This window comes from Grammomys surdaster, unplaced genomic scaffold (assembly GCF_004785775.1).
Source record: "Grammomys surdaster isolate TR1022 unplaced genomic scaffold, NIH_TR_1.0 62, whole genome shotgun sequence".
Classification (NCBI taxonomy): domain Eukaryota; kingdom Metazoa; phylum Chordata; class Mammalia; order Rodentia; family Muridae; genus Grammomys; species Grammomys surdaster.
In genome coordinates, this window is record NW_021604564.1 from 21,599,935 (window position 1) to 21,623,665 (window position 23,731).

The window sequence follows — 23,731 nt, forward strand, 5'->3', positions numbered from 1 at the left end:
GGAGGGAGGGAGGAAGGAAGGAAGGAAGGAAGGAAGGAATAAGGAAAAGAAAAGCCTGTATTTTTTTCATAAAAGACCATTATTTCAAAAATCCAAATAGCTTCATGTGTGAATGATGTAAATAGGATCAGATTTGTTTGTTCAAGAAGCAGTACGGAGATTCTATAAGGATGAAACATGGGACTCAAACAGGAAATCTAACTCTGTTACAGAAGCAATGCTGCCATTGTCTTCCTCCGTGTCCTGTTAGAAGCATTGTTTGTGGCACTCTAAGTCAGGAGGGAAGTTACATTGCTTTCCCCAGTTTCCCTGAGCATCATCTGAGAGCCTGGGGGACTTGTATGTTCAGAACAGCAGTGCCTGTTACTTATCAGCTCATATTTTAAACAAACTTTACAGATCCTGAGTTGATATAGCTGAGAGCACCTAAGGGACTAGTACATATGCAATCTGTTCAAACATTTCTTTGAGAATGTGTTTGCCATTGGTTACCCAGTTGGAGTGCTGGGCCCTCCATCTGGGTTTGGAAAGGCTTCTTTCATTGTTTGACTTAAGTCATGATGAGAAAGCAAGCCTGTTATTTCATGTACGAAGAAAGTTCCTGCCCGAGCATGCTGTACTCTTCACAGAGGCTGCTCTTTGCCTGTCTTGGATAACTTGTTAACCTATCCAAGGCAAGGGAACTGTGACAAGGTGTCAGTTACTTTCAAAAGTAAATAAATCATTGGATTTGAGTTTCATTTTAATAATAATTATCCTTATGTGACCATGATATTGAATCATATGTTTTGTGGTGAATGTTCTATCTTCAAAGTAAACCATTTTTAAAAGTACAATTTAGACAATCTAGTAGCCTAGTACCCAGGGGAATATTATTAATTTTCAGTAAGAGAAACACAGAGCTGTCTTCAACAAATTAAGCTGAAAGGAAGAGAAATGAAGATATATTTGAAATTTTACCTTATACCTATATTTTCTTTATCAGATCAGGAAATACTAATATAGCTATAATGAAAGCATTTTTATATTTAAGAAGTTACTTTAAATGTTTCAGAAACTGTTGTAAACAGCTAAGCACTTTGTTTTGAGTTCACCCACAAGTTAGAAATTTGGGGAATTATGGTAACCCTACTCTGGGAGCAATTCCCCACAAGGATAGAAATATCTGCAGCTTAGTCATATTAATTGGCTAATACTTAACAATAATCTATATTTAACAGGGTCTATCCCAGAATTATAAATTGTAATTTTTCATTAAAACGATAGAATTGCTCAATCACTGGGTTTATTAAGACTAAAATAGTCTGTAAATATGTTGCAGTTTGTTAATATATATCAGTTTGCTAATATCTATCAGTTAGCTTAGGACTCTTCTAGTATGTTTTGCGAACATGCTTTGCTGAGCAAAATCTGGGTCACTTTTAGTTTCATGTGTTCTTCTGATTTCCAAAGCTTAATCCTGAGTCATACAGGCTGGGGAGGGGGAAAGCCATATGGTGACTCAGGCCTTTAATCCCTGTTCCTACTAGATTTTGATGCTAGTCTAGACTGGACTGGACTACCTATCTTCAAAGAGTAAAACACAAACACACACACACACTATACTAACTACTCATAAATTTGATGAGAGTGAAGTTGGTTGTTTTAGTTTGTTCTTTGAAAAGTATATTTTTTTTATCATTTTTTCCCAGTTTCCAGCTCTTCTAGGTTCTCCCCTAAACACTATTCCCACTCAATTTCTCCTTTAAAATATAATGGAATCTGATTTTCTCAAATACTACTTAACATGGAGCCTGCCCTAGAATATAGTTGATAAACTTTTCCAACTCCCAGCAGCTATCATTTTCAAATATCTTCTTTGCTAAGAGTGGAACTTTGTATCCATTTCCCCTCTTTGTTGAAATTTGTCTGGCTTGAGTTTATACAGGTCTTGTGCTTGCCATTAGAATCTCTGTTGTTCCTGTGTGCACGCACCCTGTTGTGTCTGGAAAATGCTCTTTCCTTACAGTCACCCACCACCTCTGGGTCTTAACAATATGTAGAACCCCCTCTTCTATATAGATTCCTAACCTGGAAGAGAGAGGTGACAGACATCACACTCCAGATCTAGCAGCTTAATTTACAGTTTAGGATCAACTGGGCTCCAGAAGCTCCATTGAATCATGGCAGGGTTGTGAACCTCGCTAGGGCTTCAGAGGATAATCTATTCTTTCTTTTCCCTGCCCTCCTGAGAGCCCTGGCTTTTTGACTAGACTCCTTTCTCATCTTCCGAGCTAGCAAAATTTAATCTTTTTCACCCCTTTTTCACATCTTTATTTACTGACCTCCTTCTTCTCTTCCATTTGTAACTTTTAATGTTATATAAAATAGTAAATCTTATCATTGAACTCAGCCTACCCAAACAGTTAGGATAAGCCCCCTGTATTATCAGGTTTGCACCTTTACTTCCACCTCTAGCAGCCTTCTTTACCAACTAAGGTAGCATTTCTAGGTTCTGGAAGACATCTTGGTAGGAGATAAATTTATGTTTGGTTGATTAAAAAAAGACTGTCTTCCAGAATGTCTGGTTAATTTTATATTTCTGCTAGCTATAGGAGAAATTTTGTTTCTTTCTGTTCTTGATGATATTTAAAGCTCCGATATGTAAGCAGTGATAACTTATAGCTTCAATTCCAGTGGTTTCTCAAGTACCCATTTACCACTTACATTTTCTAATTTTTGAAATATCTTTGTGGCTTTGTTCCATTTTCTAATTAAATTGTTCACTCTTCTACTGTCGTTTTGAGAGTTCATGATGTCTCATAAATGTACATCCTTTGTTTAATATTTATTTGTAACTCCAATTCCAGGGGAAATTACAGGGGTCTGGATTTCCTCTTCTAGTGTCCAAGGGTACTTAGTACCCACACATCGTACACAGACAGGCATTGAGGTAAAACACTATACATACAAAATAGTTTAAAAAAATAATTTTTAAAGAAAGAAAATTAAATTTTTTCCTTTGTCATTTTTTGCCTATTTGCATAATTATGTCAGTATCCTCTTATTCTGTGGTTTGACTTATATTTGTGCTTTTCAGTTTTATTCAAAATAATAATTTTTCAGAATATGACGTATAGTAATACATTAAGTACTTTACTTTAGTGGTATGTATTAGACAATGAACTTCATAATCAGATACTCTTGGTTCAGTTTCCATAGTAGTTTGGTAGTGCCAAGTCACCCTGGCAATACTATTGCAAATGTAAAATTGTTATGGTGATAGTGTACTCTTTATACACCATGATAGGGGTGGTTTTCACATCATTTAAAAAATGTTGACTCATTAGAGTGCCACTGTCATATTGTTCTGAGCACCTCTGAGATAATATAAAGTACAGTTTCTAACTGTAAAAGGACATGTGCTTGGTTGACAGACAGGAGGACTTTCTAGAATACTTAAACCATGACCCAACCTTTCCAGTTCCATTGAGAATGTAACTTGAGCTCTTTCTTGTCCTTTTATTTAAGATATTATGTTAAATTTGAGGAATGTGAGTATAAATTGTTTCCTGACAGCTGGAAAGTGTTAAGAGACATGAATTCTCTGGGATATTGGTTTTAAGTTCAGGTGACATTCTCTCCTGAGGATAGCATGTATCTGTCTGTTGTATTCTTGTTCACTTACTGGATGAAGTATAGTATAACTGAAAAACACAGAATGTTAAGGCCTGAAGTTAAACGATTTAAGTATGTACTTGTTCTCATGAAATTTTCAATGAGAAAATAGAAGCCAGTAACTTTTATTTAACTTTATAGAAATTCACATAGTTCTGTGTTGTTCTTTGTATCCTGTCCTGGGTGATAGCATCTACAAGCTACCTGAAAACTTGAAATTCAGCAAAGGAAACTTGCTGTAATGTCTCCAACAAACAGATCCATTACCATGTATTGTGCCTAGTGTCCTGCATGTCCCTCTCCCCTATAGAAGATTTTACTCCCTGTCTTTTAGTGCCATTGTTTGACATAAAATAAGCAAATTTTTACTCTCTAGTCTAACTTAAGCCTTTTTTTTTCTCTTATGTATAGTCATTTACCCCAACTATGTTGTTTTTGCCCATTCTTTTATAAATATTTTTGTATTTGATGGAAGGTGATATTGGTGATAATGATGATGATGTTGATGATGATGAAAAAGGAAAGTACTAAATCGTTTGGTAGGTCTTTCTTCATTTACCATCTGATATATTCCATGTACTGAAGAACTTGTCTCAAAGAGAAGTCTATTTGGTTAGCCAAGCATGTCTTCCTGCTGGAGGCATAGGTAATAAAAGAAATGGATCTTTAAACATGTGTTAGTGGGTTGATGAGGTGATAAGGGAAGGAAATTGTGAATTATGAGGATGGATACCTGAGAGCGTTCTATTGAAAATTAGCTTCTCTTTCATTTCTGTATTAAATGCTCTAGTTTAAAAAAAAAATGAAAATAACAACATTATTTTCTTTAGTATCAAGTCACATTTTTTGGGTTTCTTAGCTAGCATTCACTCATACTACTTACATTTATGTTTCTGTCTACAAGCAATGAATAATTTGGAAATAAAATTCAGAAAATATGGATTTCCAGAAGGACCAGTAAATTTATTTTTGGAATTTTGTTTGATTCTTGTTGTTGTTGAGCCATGATAACTGTAGCCCATCTTGGCCTCAAAGCTGCTATTTAGGAAGCTGAGACAGGAGGATCACAAATTCAGACTCAGCCTAGCACCTTACTGAGATCTGGTCTGAAAGTTTTTAAAAGGCAAAAAGAGGCCTGAAGACATATATAGCTAGTGATTATGCACTTGTCTAGTGTGTATGGGCCCTATGTTCAATCCCAGTACTATTGAAAAAATAAAGGAAATACCATTTATAGTAACAAGAAAAAAAGTAAAACATACAATAATAAATTTATTTAAGGAGATAAATAACTATGTTGTGAGAACTACAAAACATTCCTGAAAGAAGTTGAAGATGTAAATGGGGAATGCCCCATACCCATGATCTCAAGGCTCAGTAATAAGATATATGCACTACCAAAATGACAATGTTTATTAGAAAGAAAAAAAGAAAGAAAGGCTTATCCTCAAATCAGTATGGAATATTAAGGTGTCCAGATGATCAAAATGGTGTGAAACACAAAGATTAAAATTGGAGGATTTATACTATGACCATGTTGCATTGAGTTACTTGTGTAAAAATAGATTTTATATGAACTAATGGAATAGAATCAAGTAAAGAAACATTTGCATTTTGACAAAAATATTAAGAATTTCCATGTGTTCATATCCTCCTGTTAACACCATATATAAAATTAACACTAAGAAAGTATGAGGATAAATATTAATGACTTTAAGTTTGAGAATGGATTGTTAAGCATGACATCAGGTGCATAGAAGGAAATGTATTTGAAAGATCTTCATAAATTTTAAACTGTATACCCAGACCACAGTGTTAAAACTATTATTTTTTAAAAGCAGATTATTAATTTAAGCAAATTCTGTAACTAATTTGAGTAAGTAATCTAAAATAAAATTTGTTTCTTTTGTTCTTCTAACTATCCTCTCTTCATCTGGAAATTGCCAGGCTTCACAGAACTATTAGTTAGTTCTGTGGCTGAAAAGTCCCAGAGTCTTTGGGATAAAGTGCTAGGACAATGCAAAGTATCCCTGGCAAGCCTTTTGATTCTCCTGCCTCTGTCTCCAAGTTAGGATTACAGGTGTGTGTCACTATGTGTAGCATCTAGTACTTCTTTTTTATTATTCATTAATTTGTTTATTAATTCACTTTGTATTCTAATCTCAGCACTCCTCCCTCCTGTCTTCCCAGTCCAACCCCCTTACCTCCATCATCAGGGCTACGGGTGTCCTTTCTCACTGAGACCAGACAAAGCAGCCCAGTAGGGGAAAGGGAACCAGAGACAGGCACCAGAGTCAGAGACATCCCCTGCTCCAATTGTTAGAGGACACACATGAATACCAAGCTTCATATCTGCTATATCTGTAGGGAGGCTGAGATCCAGTCCTGCATGTTGTTTGGTTGGTTTGCAGGCAAATTGATGGAACTAGAAAATATCATCCTGAGTGAGATAACCCAACCCAGAAAGACATACATGGTAATATACTCACTTGTAAGTGGATATTACCCACAAAGGACAAGATAACCATGCCATAAACCACAGACCCAAAGAAGTTAAATAACAAGGAGAGATTAAGGAAAGGGTGCTGGAATCTCACTCAGAAGAGGAATTAAAATAGACATTGGAAGTGGATGGAAAATGGGAGGGTGTTGGGGGCAGGGGATATCTCTGGAACAATCCGGTGGCCTAGTAACCCTAGCTGGGACTTGTAGCAGCTGAGGATATGGAGCCTGAAGTGGCCACCTCCTGTAGCCAGGCAGGACTCCTAGTACATGGAGGCAGATACCATCCCATTCTTCACAATCCCTGCCAAGACCCTGAATAATTCTTTTCCTTCAATTCACATACAAAAATAATTCATGCCTTCCATTTTCAAGCTCATTGTCTCCAGAAATGTTGAAATGTACACATTAGTTAGAGTTATATGAACAGTATAACAAGCCTGCAAGCTTAATGTTTATAGTTTATTATTCTCTTAATTTCCTTATCACTAGCTTGCCAGGAATTCTTAATACATGAGTAGTTCTAAAGAATCATAAAAGTTCATACAAATATAAAATGTATGCACATTTTCAGCCTGTTCTCTAGTTCCTTGGCATTCATCCGGGAGCCCTAGGTTTCCTATCTTATCTGTCTTAACTATTTGTAAAACTTTCTGTGGTATGGGTAGTTAGGAGAGAAAAATGTACTGTCAAGGAGCAATTTTATTAGCAAGGAGGAAAATTCTCATAAAGTACACTTAAGTAGAATGAAGTAGAAACTTCTTTTTTCTTTGGAAAGTCAGTTATATCAAAGGATGTTTTTCTGAAGCAGACATGTGAAGGAACATTTTGCTGAAGCAGACACAGCTGAAATAATATTTTGTTAAAGCAAACACATGAATGGATGTTTGATGTTAGGAATATAAATATAACCCAAGTGACAGTGGATGATGTTGGATGGTATGGGTATGCCTGTCCATTGTTTAATGGTTATTGTTTGTCATGACTTCATAGAAAGAAACACCAAAAAACTTTGGGTGGTGTTCTGGTGGCTTCTTGTAGCTTCCATGACCTCTGGCCAATTGTCAGAGTGATATCAGCTGATACAAACTCATGTAGAGTTTTGCCAAGACAGACTCAAGAAATGAGGCAAGACCCATTGGCGTACGTGTGATGTTTGGAGGAAGTATAAATAAGACCCAATGGACAGTGGTGGTGGGCTTACATAACGAGCTTTGCAATGCTTCCTTTTTTTTTTTTTGTTTTTTTTTGTTGTTGTTTTTTTTTATTGGATGATTTATTTACATTTCCTATGTTGTCCCCTTACCCCATCCCCCACCACCCCCTCGGAACCCCCAATCCCCTCGCCCCTCCTCCTTCTTCTCTGTGGATGTAACCTCTACCCCCCCCCACTCCCACCTCCCCACCCTCAAAATTCCCACCCCCTGGGGCATCCAGCCTTCATGAGGTCAAGGTTCTCTTCTTCCACCTATGCCCAGCAGGGCCCTCCACTCTTACATATTCAGCTGAAGCCCTGGATCCCCCCCTAAGTGCTCCCAGGCTGGTGGTTTAGACCCTGGGAGCTGTGGTTGGTTGGTATTGTTGCTCTCCTCATGGTGCCACAATCCTTTCAGCTCCTTCAGTCTTCACTCTAACTCCTCCATTGAGAACCCCATTATCAGTTCAATGGCTAGTTGTGAGCATCTGCCTCTGAATATGTCTGACTCTTGAAGGCCTCTGAGGAGATATCCATATCAGGCTCTTATCAGCATGCACTTCCTGTCTTCCACATCAGCATCTACCTTTGGTGATTGCACATGGGATAGATACTCAGGTGGAGTGGTCTTGAGACGGCCCCTCCTTCAGTTTCTGTCCCTCACTTTGTCTCCATATTTGCTCCCTTGAGTATTTTGTTGCTCCTTCTAAGAAGGACCGAATCACCTTCACTTGGTCTTCCTTCTTTATGGGCTTCATGTGGCCTGTGAGTTGCATCTTGGGCATTTCAAGGTTCTAGGCTAATATCCAATAATCAGTGAGTGAATACCATGTGTGTTCTTTTGTGATTGGCTTACCTCACTCAGGATGATAATTTCTAGTTCCATCCATTTACCTAGGAACCTCTCGAATTCATTGTTTTTAATAGCTGAGTAATACTCCATTGTTGATCTCATGTCTTTGACTTCATTTCATTGAGAGAGGCATGGCAGGGTTTTCCTGGTTGCTCCTGCTGACTCCTGATTCGGAGGAGGCTTAGCTGTTTCTGCTGGGTGATACCACTGCTGCTGATTCATATTTATTATTCTGACACTACTGAACTGGACTGCTGATACATATCCTGACAATGCTGATTAGATTTGGTCTAAAGAACTATTTTTAAACAGGTCCACTTTCTTCATATTCTAATAACCTTTCTTTTTCCACTACTTCAGTGGGAGGTGGGCTAGAGGGGAAGTTAAAACATTTAAGAACCCTTATTAAAAGTAAGATTTTAAAAATGTAAGCCTACAGTAGAAAGAAAAATGTAGGAAAGTTATGTCTGAGAACATAAGAACATCACCTGACAGTGCATGCTGCTGCCCAGCATCCTTCAACATCAGTTGCTTCGAAGCCTAAGCAAGGTGTTTACAATTTAGTGCAAATCTTTAGTAGTTTAATTTTCTCAAATGAAAACTCATAATTTTTTTCTTGTCCCATAATACTGTGTCTTTTAGTGGATGAGTTTGGAATTGTTCAGTCATAGAAAGAAAATTCTAGACTAAAGGAGAACACAGGCATTAGGTGTGCTCTCAAGGATGTTTTGCTGCCTGAATTATTACCTCATGTCTTCATTCCTAGCTCCCATTACCCAAACTGTTTTCCAGTGTCCTGCCCAGTTTTCCTTTTCCCTTTTCTCATTAATAGTTTTCCTGTTTATTTCATCATTTGCTCACAATTTTCCACTATACGTTACCTGTATTTCTCTTACTCATTCTAGTTTTCTGTTGTTCTTGTTCTGTGCCTTTGAGGATTTTTTGTTTGCAAAAAACCTCAAATCTCAAAAAAAGTACCCTCTAGAAGATAGTGGTAGCAAAATGAGCACCAAAGAGAAAAACGTTGCCTTAGCTTAGAAACTTGATATTGATTTATATTTTTAATATAAATGGTAAATCATTCGGCAAGTAGTCAAAGTTACAGGTGGCAGTTTTAGTCCCTAAACTAAAGTCTGTATACATAAATTAATATTTCCAAGATAACTACATTATGCTAGGCAGCAAAATTTTCACCCAGAGAGCCATTTGCATAGAGTATCATGGCCTCTGCATCTGACTGCCTGCTTTGTGTACACACTATTCCACATCAGTGTGCTTGACTGTTGCAACCTTGGGTTCAGGATCTCTGAATAGGGTGGCAAGGGATTGAAGAAAGGACAGACATGGAAAAGCATGTACAGAAAAGCTGAGGTCAGGTTGTCACAGGGTGAGCATACCCTCAACCTTAGCACGTTTATTAAGTATGGGGGAGAAGTTGTCTAGTCTTTGTAGGATATATGTATAGGTGAATATTCTCTAGCTTTAAACATCTGGGAAAGGTCCAGTTGCTAGTGTTTGTACCAGTGGTCACTCATTGACACTTGGACTTCTAGGAAAGCTTTGTCATGGCCCATAATAGGATTGTTTTTGCCTATTTACCATTGGTCTTAGGCCTTGGTCTTTGTATGGCTGTGCCCATGACAGCAGTATATATTCACAGAGGACTTCACTCACTTAGGACTTTCTCAGTCCTCTTCATTTAACCTTAAGTCAAGTCATTATGCCTCTTTGAGCCTTAATTGTATCATGTGATCTCTGGGTTCAGTGAGAAACTCTGTCTAAAATAAGGTAGAAAATAATTGAGGAATTCTCACATCTGGCATCCTTACATAGGTACACACACACACACACACACACACGGGGGGGGGGGGGGGAGAGGGAGGGAGAGAGAGAGTGAGTTATTAATATTGGTTTGGTTCTCAAAATGTTAATGGAACCTTTTTTATATATACTGCTAATCCACCTGTTGGCAGTCTTTGTGATAAATATAGACCTCCTTCATGTGTATAGAAAGCATGAAGTTGTTTTTAAAATAAACAAAAACCAAATGTAGTATTAGTGACGTGACTCATGGTTAAACTTGTTTGCAGCACAAGCTTAACCTGGGTTTGATCCTTGAAACTCACATAAAGGTAAAAGTAGAGATCCAACTCTGTGGGTTGTTCTCTGATCTCCATGTGCACACATTCACAAAAAGAATAAACAGTAGCTTTCATGCATTCATATGAACATACTCACGTAAACAAACACAAGGGACTGACTAGTGCTGCGGCTCGGGACTCTGTTCAGGAGTGGAGGGAACACAGTTTGTGGTCCCATAGGGAACGTTGCTCTTGAGTTGAGGGGTCCCCAGGCCAAGGCAGCTGGGAACCAACTGGTTCTCAGGCCCTTAGGTTCTCAGGTGCCACTGAGAGGCCTTCTCAATGAAGGGTTGAGAAGGGGGCATACGGGGTGGATCGACCCTCAGCAGAAAGTGGGAGGGGGAGAAGCTCTGGCTGTGCCCCACAGGGATAAGAGTCTTTTTTCTTGGTCGTGGTGACTCGCTTGGCTGGGTCATGGCTGCTCAGCTTGCCTGGTTGAATTGGTGGCCTCCGTGGCTGGAAACGTAGTGACAGGAGATTATTTGAAGACCTTTTCCACAGTTCCCCACAGCCGGGCAGGGGGTGGGGGGGCAAAGAAGAGGGATAGTCTATGGTCATAGGCTATGATCTTAAGATATTTATTGTCATGGTAGAAAATGGATGAAGTTATACCCCGGTATTCTCAGGGTGGGCCTGTGGTTAAATACCTTTTGCAAGGAGGAGTGTCTGGAAAGGAATGCTTAATTGATTATGCCCTCTGGCCTTTAGGTATCTCATTAATATGGAGATCTGTCTTGAGGCTCTGTGGCCTGTAGTCACACCCTCAACCTGTGGAGGGGCTAGTAAGAGTGTTGTCTTATGTGACCAATGTCCACAGACCTCTCTGTGGGGGGCTGTAGCTATGTGAAAGGAGCCAGGGACCCAGGAGCAAAGCCAAACTCCTACTGTCCCTGAGGGTCTCCTCAACCAGGTACCCTGCTGCCTCTCACAGCCCCACACCCCAATGTTACTCTTCTATTACTGTGATAAAACTCCATGACCAAGTCAGCTTATAAAGGAAAGCATTTAATTGACCTTACAGTTCTATGTAGATTAGAGTCCTTGATAGCAGAGCAAAGGCGTGGTCACCAACTAGGGACCAAGTATTCAGATGTTTGAGACTTAACAGGGGACATCTCATTCAACCTCTCCTCCCACCCCCCTAAAACCACCACTACACAATTAAAAGAAAGTTTTGTTACAAACATAACTTTCAAAAAGATAAGGGGATCCAGAAAGTGAACCAGACTTAGTAAGAAGTAAGTATGGTATTCAAAGCACTTTTGGCACAGGGTAGATTGGCACAGCAATTCAGACTGTCTTAGTTTTATCTCAGTCTTAGTTTTGTTTTATGGTGTATATTTGTAGTGAGGGACCATCATGGCAGCCTGCTCCTGGAAGTCAGGTGGCAATCTTGGATGTCAGTCCTCTCTTTCCTTACAAACTTTCTGAGATTGTCTACTTTCTATTTCCATTATAGGCATGCTGCCATTACCAAGTTTTTTACTACAATGTCCAGCTTTTTGAGGCTTCTGGGAATTTAAACTCAGTCCTCTAAACTGGAATGCCAGCACTGAACCACCTCTTCAGACTTATCTATAGTTTGTTTATCATCCAGATGGTGGTATTTGCTTTTGATCTCAACAGTAGGGAGGCAAAGACGGTAGGAACTCTTCACTTGATGGCCTGCCAATACAGCTGAATTTGAAAACTCCACTGCCTCAGAAAGCAATGTGGATGGCTGTAGTGAAGGACATCACTCATTACTGATCTCCATCCATGTGTGCATATGGACACAGAAATAAAGAGGTCCTGTAGGAACACCGGGATTGCAGATGCATGCAATCTCATCTAGTTTTTAAAATTAGAACAGACAGGTCACTAAAATAAGTGTTTTCCAGTGGGGGGAAGGGGATGGGGAGGGGGTGCATAGAACATGAACTAATACTCTTCTGTAACTTGTAAACAGAAATGTGACCAGTGTGTAGACCACTCAGAAAATGAATTTCTTGTGTACATCAGTGTTTTGGGGAAAGGAACTGGAATCGTCCGGAGTACAGCTCAGGGAATACAGACAGTATTGCTTCAGCAAAGACTCCTCTGGAGGATTGTCTTCTCTTCAGAGAGCTGTAAGAAACCAGGCATGGGGGAGTGGGGTAGAGAACTAAGCTGAGAACAGATGTTCCTGCTCACTACCACCATCCACTTCTTCCATTAACAGCCTGTGGATATATTGATTTAGAATATCATAAAACATAAATATACCAGGAATTATCCTGCTTCTTTCGGCCTTCTGGAAATACTTTTTACTAAGTGAATTTTATAGGAACACTTGAAAGATTAGTTGCATTGTTTTTCTTCCTTCTGTGGCTTTTGGAAAGGCAGATTTCCATGTTATAATGGGGAGAATTAAAATAGTTGTAGGTAAATGGCAGCTTGGCTTAATGAAAGAACCTGTCCTTTAGATGTAGGTGAAGACATGTCAGACTAGTAAAGGAAGGTAAGAGGCTGAGTTGTTCTTGTTCGCTTTTCACCCTTAAGGCTGCAGTGCTCTGAGCTGCATTCCTTTTGAACACCTGCTCTCACATGCATCAAGTCTTTTCTTGCACAGTACTATAGGGTTTTTGCAGAACTGAGCAAGCCCAGCATCAGACAGAAAGTTTCAGATTGATTGATTGATTTGTTTTAATGCTAACATGTTTATATGTTGGCACATAGAAATTTTTTTAAGAATTGTTTTTCAAAGAATATTATAACCCTGGCTCCTAATGCTGTCCCTGGCACATTGTAGACACTCAGCTGATGTCAATGAGATTGATCTGCTTTGAGAAGCTTCAGGCTGGACAGAACCATTGGCCAAAGTGTTGGATCACGAAATTAATTTAAGTGCTGGTTAGAAGGAAGCTTCACTAGCACTTGAAAATGAAGTAGCTAGTAAAGGTTCAAGTTCTAATTGGTAGGCGTTGTTGTCTCTGCAGAATTATGAGCCCATTTAAAGGAAGGTTTCTTTGTCTTTATCTCCTGCACAGTAAAGAGGCATTGCAGGAAGGGAGCGTCTGGTGAAGAGTTAAGACCTTTGCCCTGCACTGTGTTAGTCTCCTTGTTTAAAGTTGTGCTTCATTCCTGTATTTCGTGCATGCTGCATCCAGAACCATAAATCAAACTTCTCACATGATTAAAAGTCCTAACATGTGCAATGTCATGCCTGTGGATTTTTCCCCACCTGCTTCCATATCTCCATATTCCTGACTGTCCTCCACTGGTGTTTGTTTCCCATGTGTGTTCATCATTTGTCATAGACAGAAAAAAACTAGATGAAATCACTGTCCTTGGCTGTCTTGGTCTCCCTGAAGCTGAATAAAGCTGTGCCTTGGGAGTGGTCTGTCACATGGAATGCCTCGCTGAATGGGCTGCGTGGCGCTGTACATGTTCTTAGCAACCTAACCTTCTCAAAATGTTGAACTTCACTTTGTGATTTAAGGCCTAACTCCTTGGCATTAGGAAATATTTGTGGATATTTTAAATCTATTTGACCATTTTGTTTGTTTGTTTGTTTGTTTGTTTCCAGACTACTTTAAATAAATAAATCCTAACTTAGAAGTTCTTTTCATTCTTGGACCCAGTTGTAATAATACAGTTTTAAATGTTAATTACCTACAATACTACCAATGATTTTTGTACTTGTTAAATTTTTTGTACATTTATTTATGTAGGGGTAATGCCAGTGGTGGGGATTCAAATGAGAATGATCCCCATAGGCTCATATGTTTGAATACATGTTCACTGATAGTAGAATTATTTGTGAAAGGTTAGTAGGGATGGCCTTGTTGGAGGAGTTGTGTGCCACTGAGGTGGACTTTGAGGTTTCAAAAGAACTCCAGCCATTCCCAGTATTTCAGCCATGTGGTTGTGTCTCAAGATGTGAATTCTCATATCCATATCCATACTGTTCCAGTACCATGCCTGTTGCCATGATAGTCATGTACTCTAACTTTCTAAAACTGTAAGCCTCAAAAATTAAACATGCTTTCTTTTGTAAGTTGCTTTGATCATGGTATTATGTCACAGCAGTAGATAAGTGTGTGTGTGGGGGGGGAAGAGTGTTAGTTGGGGAGGGGCAAGACTGCAGGCAGAAAAGCATCCAGCAAGGCTGTTTTTGCTCCAAGAGGTTTTATTGACTTGCTCAACTGAGTGAATATTTATTAAGTGGCTCGTGAATGCCATGGTTGAACAGATAAGTGAATGTGGCTTCTGCCATTCCTTTCAGTCTGCAGTCTGTTGGGAAAGACTACAATTAAACACACAGATATAATGAACAAGACCAAGTAGCTATGATGTTGATAGAGACTTGGTAGTAGTGTTAACCACATGTACTACTATGCTAGAGTTAGGGGAGAAGAGAAGTGAGTAGCTAAATCTAAGGTTTCTTTGAAACAAACAAGACCTGTTACATGTTACCCTGTTCTGGAGGTTTTCTCCATGAATGGTGGGTGCCTCATTGGTCTTTTGATTTAGGGTGAAGGCCTGACTGTTCTTCTGTCCTGGAGGAGTGCCCTTTTCTTATATGCCCTCTTTCACATCCTTTCTTTGGTTTGGTTTTGGTTTTGATTGTTTAGGTTTTGGTTTTGGTTTTTCAAGACAGGTTCTTCATATGTAGCCCTGGCTAACATAAATTCACACTAGTCTCCAGAATACTGGGATTACAGATGTAATGACACCATTCTTAGTTTCAGAGTATCTGTTTTAATATTTTGGACTACTTGAGTATTTTCCATACTGATTAAATTTGAATGTTTGATAAAGTCCAAGCATTAAATTATACAACTTATAAAACAGAATGGGACTTGTAACTGCCATTGGGTTTCACAACAAACTTTCAATGTTTTGAATCCTTTATGTACAAATTATAAAGAAAAAAGTATTGGTTTTATAAAGAACACATTTGCTTAAGTGGTCATGTAATGTATGCTGTGGACAATGCCATGTCGTCCCTTAGAATGGGGTCTTTTTAAGTCATCTGGCTCTGTTAGAAAACACTTGCTTAATATGTACAAGGCCCTGTGTTCCATCCCAGTACTATAAAAACATCGTAGATGCATGCACACACATACAAAAGGTCATATAATGATGTTGTAATTCCTTATTTGGACACAAAAGCAGAATTCAGTGACTCCCTTAAACTGTTTACAAAAGTGAAAACTTTGCATATCTGAGTATTTGAGGATGCCTGAAGATGCACACCAACCCTCTGATTAGCATCCCTTTATTCTTATACTTAAAGACACTAAGGCTGTTAGAAACTTGCCCAAGAACTTGAATGAGTTCTCAGAAAATACAGTTAGGGTCAGGGAGATAGCTCAGCAGTTAAAGCAAGCTTTCCTTCTTCTGATCCCCAGAAACCCAGTATTTAAATACTGAGTTGATGTGATGGCTCTCCTGTTGCTCCATCCAGTAAGGATAGAAACATGAAGTCCCCAGAGCTGGCTAGCAAGACTCCATATCAGCAAGCTCTGAGTTTGAGTAAAATGCCCTTCCTCAGTGGTTAAGATGCCAGAGCAGTCAAGGTGATTCCTGAGATTGACCTGGGCTTCTATTTACACTCATATACAGATGTGGTCTGTAAAACTATGCACGTGCACATGTATTAGGCAACTTGCCCTATGATTGTTTTTTAGTACTATGTGGATGAAGATGCTACAGTATCCAAGGTGACTTTAAGCTGGAAGGGTTCAATATTAGAAAAAGCCTGGCCATGCTGATTTCACAGAGTACTCATCATTCTGAATATGTCTACTTTCATATCCCAGAACAGTACTTTAAAAAAGAATTTAGAAAGTGTGTTAATTCATTCAGAGTTCGACAGGAAGGAAGGAAGGAAGGCTCTTTCCTGCTCTTTTTAAAGCATGACTTTCACTGACAAGATCAGACCAGAAAAGGCCTCTCTGACTACAGGCCCAGATCATTTGACATGCACTCAGCCTGCACTGTTCTAGAACAGCTTTAGCTAAACAGAGCACAAGTATATGTTGGGCGATCTAGCACCTTAGCAATGTTTATGCTCTGTATTTTTTTGTTGTGTTCTTTTAAGCATTAGAAAGGAAATTTTAAATTTCAAAGGAGTTTATTAGTTTTTAAGAAAATAATTTTTTTTTACAGCTGTTTTCCCAACGACTAAACAGGGTCCAGTCCAAGTCAATATTTGGGCATTGAAGAAAAACTTGCTTTGTTTTCTTACGTTTTCACCTGTGACTCCAGCTCCAAGGGACCTGACTCCATCTTTTAACCTCTTCAGGCAACTGCACCCATATGTTTCATGCCTACACAGAGACAGACAGACAGACAATTAAAAATACAACTTTTTTAAAGGAAGCATGAACCTTTAAAGTTTTTTTCTGCCCAATATTTTTCAAACATAAAACTAAAGCCCCTTACTCCTTTTAGGGCTAACTAGACTGTTTATTAACACTAGCATGAAATAGGATGCTACTGACCTATACATTATATATACATACATTATACATAGAGTTAGCAGACTCTAAACCTTAGCACTGTGGGTTAATTAAAAATGAAGTGCTTGCTATGGAACTGAAACAGTTGTAATAGCTGTCACTTACATTTATAGCCAAATCATAATGATTGCTTTATGACAACTTAGAAATTGTCACCTCTTACGTAATTCAGGGTTTCTCTGTATAGCCCTGGCTGTCCTGGAACTCACTCTGTAGACCAGGCTGGCCTTGAACTCAGAAATCTGCCTGCCTCTGCCTCCCAAGTGCTGGGATTAAAGGCGTGCGCCACCACTGCCCAGCTATTATGTAGTTCTTATGTAAATTTCCAAACTGATTAGTCAGAGAAAATAGTCTCTCCAAAGAGAGAAAGAAAATGTCTCTGTTGCTGTTAAGATCATTAATTCATAAATACTCAACCTCTAGCAAATATGACAGTTCCTATGTCTTTAAATTTTGCTTTAGTTATGCTTTCTTATAAGGTTCATAGAACAAACTAGATCTATTATTATATATGGTTCAGTTCATGTGTAAACTTGTAAAACCACCTCTAACCAAGTTAAAGAATCTCACTTGGATTCACTAAATAATTGCTTTAGCCACTGACAGTCCATCTTTCCCTTTATGAAGTATCATCAACACTGCTTAGCTTTTTTGTTACTTGAGATTTCACATAAATGTAATTATATAGTATGTAGTTTAGGTAGTTAATATTGGTTGTTAACTCAATAGGAAGGATCTAGAGTTGCCCAGAAGACAAACCTCTGGGTGTGCCTAGGAGAGATTTTTTAAATTTGATTAATTGAGATGGGAAGACCCACCTTAAGCATTATACAAAGAAAAAAATGAAAGAGAGCTTAATGTTCTATCTCTGCTTTGTAACTGCAGGTTTTTCTACATGCACCCAAGTTCCCCAAAATAACAACTCTGAGACTTCTTATATATGACTAAATGCCTAGGCCAGTAGCTTTGACTCATTTCTGCTAGCTCATAACTTAGTTATCCTGCTTAAACTGGTCAAGTCATTCCACATGACTCTCCCTTCCTTCTGTTTCATGTGACAGTCTTCCTCAGAGTTCAGGACAAATCTTCTCCCTCATCTGTCTATCCCAGAAATCCTCTCTGTACCATAACTTCCACCTACCTAGTTCCTGCGTAAGCTACTAACCCAACAGCTTTTTTTTGACAGGTGATGCTCCATACACTGCACAAGAGATTCTCTCTACACTGCTTCCTGACTAGAGCTATAACATGACAACTGTCTCAAGCTCTTGCCACCAGAATTTTTTTTACTGAAGCAAGATCCTTTCGTAAAATAGTTCCTTCATTATTTTCTTTCAGAATCAGTATGGGCCCTTCTACCATCCTATTCTTTACAGTTATAGTCTCATTCTCTCTCACACACTGTCTAGTTTCTTTAGCAACTAAGTTCTCCCAAGTATTATTTTGAAGAACAGAATATAGTTCTGTGGTAGAACACTTGCTTAACGCTCACATGACCCTAAATGGAATACCTAGTACTGGAAGGACATAGTTGCTTTCAGTATCCTCTGTCACTTGAATTTATGTATAAATCTCAGTTACCTTTTCACTTTCTTATTTTAGAGATCATATTGAAATTGTATGCAATCTATAGATAAATTTTGGAATGATTATCTTAATAATGTTGAATTATCTAATTTACAAACATGCCTTATCTGCTTAGGTCTTTAATTCTCTCAAGAGTCCGCTGTGTTTTTCTGTGAAGAATTCTTTGCTTACTTTTATTTCCAAGTTGTATTTGAGTTTTATGATATAGTTCAAGTAGGGGAGTTTTTACTGTTCATTATATAGTAGCAGCCGATTTTTTAAAATAGTAAACTTACACTATGTAGGCTTGGTATAACTGTTTTATAGGATCTATCTATCTATCTATCTATCTATCTATCTATCTATCTATCTATCTATCTATCTTAGAATTTCCATGTAAACGTGTTTCTGAAGTTTTTTTTTTAACTTACCTTTTACTTTTCGTGTTCTATAGACCCTCTTTCTTCCTTACTACTCTTTTAGAATCTTCAGTACTAGAGTTGATGGGTAGCATTCGATACTTCAATGTTAGAGCCATCTCTATCTGCAGGTACTCAGTAAGAAAATACCTTTTCTTATATTGAAGAAGACTTCCCTTCTATTCTGTTTGCTGAGAATTTAGTGTCATGAGCAGGTCTTGATTTGATTGCCAAGTGTTTTTTCTCTGTATCAAAATGATCATAGTTTTTTCTACTTTTTTAATCAATGCAATGAAGTATTCTGGTTACATTTCAAATACTAACTCAACCTTTGGTTCCAGAGATAACTCTTACTTGGTTTTGATTATCCATTTTGTAAATCAGATTCTGTTTGCCAATATTTTGAAGAATTGGTAGTCTGCGTTTGTAAAAGCCATTCTGTAATTTTCATTCTTTATAATAATCTTTGCCAAGTTTGAAGTTAATAGCCTCACATTATAAAACAGTTTAATAAGTATTCCTTTCTATGTTCTGAAATGGTTGTATAATTTTAATGGGTTTTTTTTTTTTGGGGGGGGGGGTTGGTTGGTTGGTTGGTTGGTTTGGTTTGATTTTTTTTTTGTTCTGGCTATTGAAGCTAGCTCTCAGTTCACTTAATATGGGGTTTACAAAGTTACCCTGGCTAGTTTTAAACTTCTCCTGTATTCTAGATGGGCCTTGAACTTCCATGTGCTGCCTTAGCCTCTGAGTGCTGTCATTGTGGGCATTTATCACAAGACCAGCACTGAAACTGCCCTTTCTGATTATACCAGCAATAAGAATGATATTTTTAGTGTTTCTGTAAGGGAAAAGAGACTGTAATTTTTGAAATGTTTAATTTCCAGTGCTTTGCATTTCTTGTGGAAGATTTTGTCTTCTACTTTGTATCATTTGCCTTCAATCTGTAAAGCTTCTTGACCATTTTTATGACATATAGCTCCTGAAACCTTGTTGTTGCTATTGTTCTTTTATCTGAAAATAACCTTGTTTATCCTTCATTATTGAAAGTTATTTTTGTTATGAGTAGGGTCTGGGTAACATTTTTGTTTCAGCACTTTGAAATTGTTATTCCCCTGATAAGCTGCCTGCGTATTGGGTTGAGAAGTCTTTAGTTGTTTACCCACTCTAGTTGGCAGCATGAACCTAGAAGAGCAGGCCCTAAAAAAATGAGAATAACTAAATTCTCATGCAGAAGGCAACTTTATTCAAAGCATCAGACAATTTATACTCTGAAGGGTATGAAGCGTCCCCTGAGTAAACTATGCAATCACAAAGACAAGCTACAGGTGACAAAAACATGTTTTCCAGAGAGGCATATGAATAATAACAGCTGAAGCAAACTTACTCCTATCCACTACACCTGGGAAGAGAATGCACACACATTCCAAGAAGAGTTTTGTGTTTTGAAGAAACTGAATTCACAAATTGTTTCCTGGTGTTTTCTCACAAGCACTCAGAATTCTCCTCCCACAACTCCATCCTTGGACCACGTTCCAATGATTATTGATCCAAGTGTCCCCTGTGTGACCTGTGTTCAAGATACTCTTGAGTTGGAAGTGTTAGCAGTTGGACTGAAACACTTTCTTTTTATCCTGTTGGAGCTTTTTGACTGTGAATTTGTGTTTTGTCTACTTGGAGAAAATTTGAGGCCCTTAGTTCTTCAGATTTTTTTTTATTCCAATTTTTCTTTCTTTTTTTTTTAGAACTCTGATTATGTCATACTAGACCTTTTTATATTTTTCCATAAGAGTGATCTTTTAATGTAAATTTTATCATCTCAGTTTTCTACTTCCATGCATCAACGGTAGAATATTTTCTACAGTGTGTTTGTGTGTTTTTCTGACCTCACTTCTTACCTCTTGTTTTCATTATTCACTATGCCCCAAACTCTTTGGGCTTCTTTCTCCTGCTATGTGTCACTTGTTTTCCTTAGTATTTGATCTTCTCTTTACCTTGAATCTTCTTCCAACATCTCTTGATGTTTCTAGCTTCTTTGAATATTTGTAAAAGACTTTTCTAATTGGCCCATTTAAATGCTACTCCATTCCTTCAAAAGATACACATCTTATTTCAGTACCTTTGTTGAGATGCCATATGCCATAAAATTCACTCATTTAAAATATCTCATTGGTTCTTAAGTTTTCATAATTGTTATCACAGTTAGCTTTACACATCTATGTTTTACACACTTGTCCCTTTTCTCAATACCAAAGCTGTCTGGTGAGTAACACATGTTCAGTAAACTTTCTGAGTAAGTAAGTTCACTGGGTCTGGCATAATGTAGGCATTAGCCTTCAGTAAAATGCTAAAAACATTCAGTTGCTAAATTTATCTCTAAGCTTATTCCTTTATCATAGCTGTGTTATTTTTAGGGCTTTCTAAACAGAAAATAGTTTATTCTGTATTTTATGAGTTAATTGAAGGAAGCCTTTATTTTAAAAAAAAAATCATGTAATAAATACAAGTCATCTGCACATTTCTCTAAATGTTATAATTTTCTATTTACCTTGGCAGTTGTTCAGAAATTTTCCCAGAACTATTGTTGTCCTATCTTCAAAAACCAACTAGACACCATTTATATCCTGAAATAGATTGTGGGGCATCTAGTACTTGTAATTATTTGTTAATTGAGGATAATAGTTGTGCAGTTATTTCTAAAAAAGTAGGTGCTCTCTTTTCCTGACTGCCTTTGATATGGAGGGTCAGTTCTGAGCATAGCTAAGCCTTGCTGTTCCGTCTCTGTAGGCTTTGATGAGGCCTGGAAGAATTGACAGGATCATTTACGTACCCTTACCGGATGCACCTACAAGAAGGGAAATACTGAACCTGCAGTTCCACTCAATGCCAATCAGTAATGAGGTTGACCTGGATGAACTTGTCCTCCAGACTGACACCTACTCAGGAGCAGAGGTAAGATAATTCCCCAAAATACAGATGATGTATCTTAGAGATAGAACTCATGTTTAGCATGAAAAGAGCCCTGGGTTCAATCTCCAAACACACACCCACATGCCATACCTTCCACACATCCCAAAAAGAAAAACTTAGGGTGGAAAGGAAGCAGTGTGGTTCATGGTCATTAAGCAAAAGATACTGCTTGCTAACACCTGTGTCAATTTACTGTGAACCAACAAAATCTTCAAATAAACAATTACTAAATCACATTACACTTTACTTGACCTTTGTTGAATCTCATTGGTTTTTTTTTTGGGTTTTTTTTTTTTTGTTTTTTTACCTAGTTCTAATGATTTTTCAAACTAGTCTTTAGTATTCTGTATAGCACAGTGGGAAGATCACTGGACTAGAAGAAGCTGACTCTGTCTGACTTCCTGACTCCTGTTTCTAACTAGTCAGCTAACATACTTTACTGAACTTTGGTTCCTTTTGTTAAACTACCAATTAGTAGGGTAGAATAGACTTTTCTCCAATTTTCTTGTGGAGGTGATATTAGAATGCCATAAACAATTTTGCAAAGTGATTATAAATTTTAATTATTTGATCTACTTTTGATCACAAAGATTATCTCAAAAAAAAAAAAAAAGGTAAAAGGGACTATCTGCCGTTGACCATAAAATGAATTCTTAGCCTCTAAAAGCCCTAAGATCACTTTCATGTATTTTCCCTCTTCTTAGAAAATCTCCCTCTTAGCCAATTTTTATTATAAAATAAAGTTCGATGAAGTAATTAAGTAACTTTTCTACATAGACTACCACAAACCCCAGGACTGGGAATTGAACCCAGGTCCTCATGCATGCTATGTAAGGACTTTATCACTGAACCATATCCCCAGACTCTTATATATATTTCTTACAAAAACAATATACCAAATACTGCAGCACAGAATTCGCTTCAGAATACCACTGAAATGGATTTTTCTGGTAATTTAATATTCTAATAAGAAATTATATATTCATTTGATTGTGGTTTGCTAGTAAGCAGGGGCTTTATGTGTTTTTACCTGCTATTTTCATTTTCATCTAACTTTTGAGGAAAAAAGAGAGAGATAAACACATATAATCAGGCAAATTTCCATAGAGTTGGCTTTAGTATCTCATACAATCATAGCAAATACCAACAAAAATGTCACAGGTACTTACTGCTTTAATTTACCAGCTGTGGAAAGCAGCTTAGGAAGCAGTTGGGGTACACTGACCTGAGTCCCATCTGAAACAGCAGTATTTACTACTACCTCTTTGGCATGGCTGTAGAGTAAAACTGATCGTGTAATTAATATGACAGAAGACTCAGGCATTTCTAAAGGGGGCTTTTGATGTCAGTATAGGGCCTAGCATTGAGTATATAACATGCCAATTTATAAGAACAAGAAGAAGAAACTACAATTCCCTAATCTGAATAAGAGTAGTTAGTAGTTAGCAGGATGTTAGCGTGCCTTTCATATTGAACTAATTCATGATAGTCATACTTTAGTACAAAACGGAAATAAAAATTGGTGAATTTTAATTTGGCCAAAAAGAAAAAAAAAAACTCATTTGGTGCCCACAGTTATATCATCTAGCACATTCTCATACAGTATATGTCTTATTCTATCTAAAATGGAAACATATTTATAATCAGTTTTAATACCCAGTGTAGATTGCCACAATCTACAAATTGCCACAGAAAAACAGTAGTAAATTCTGTGCTTTCTAAGTTATATTATGCCCCAAATGATCAAGCTTTGAGGAAACCACTCTGACCTCATTTAGTATATGTATTGTTAATAACTTCTGAGGTATAGGAACGCTCAGAGCTGCATCCTATTTGCTCTGATGTGTCTGATTCAGAGGAGAATTTTCCCAGAATCGGGTGGGAAGGTAGAATGGATGGATGGATGGATGGATGGATGGATGGATGGATGGATGGATGGATGG

At 37.8% G+C, this 23,731-nt stretch overlaps 1 protein-coding gene across 3 annotated transcripts in view; it reads left to right on the plus strand.

Annotated features, from left to right (window-relative positions):
* Spata5 (spermatogenesis associated 5) overlaps positions 1–23,731 on the plus strand; it is a 166,394-nt gene that overhangs the window by 91,165 nt on the left and 51,498 nt on the right. For all 3 annotated transcript variants that reach the window (XM_028762990.1, XM_028763005.1, XM_028762997.1), the window contains exon 15: positions 21,606–21,770. In XM_028762990.1, the coding sequence (XP_028618823.1) occupies positions 21,606–21,770 (165 nt within the window). The remainder of the gene's footprint in view (positions 1–21,605; positions 21,771–23,731) is intronic.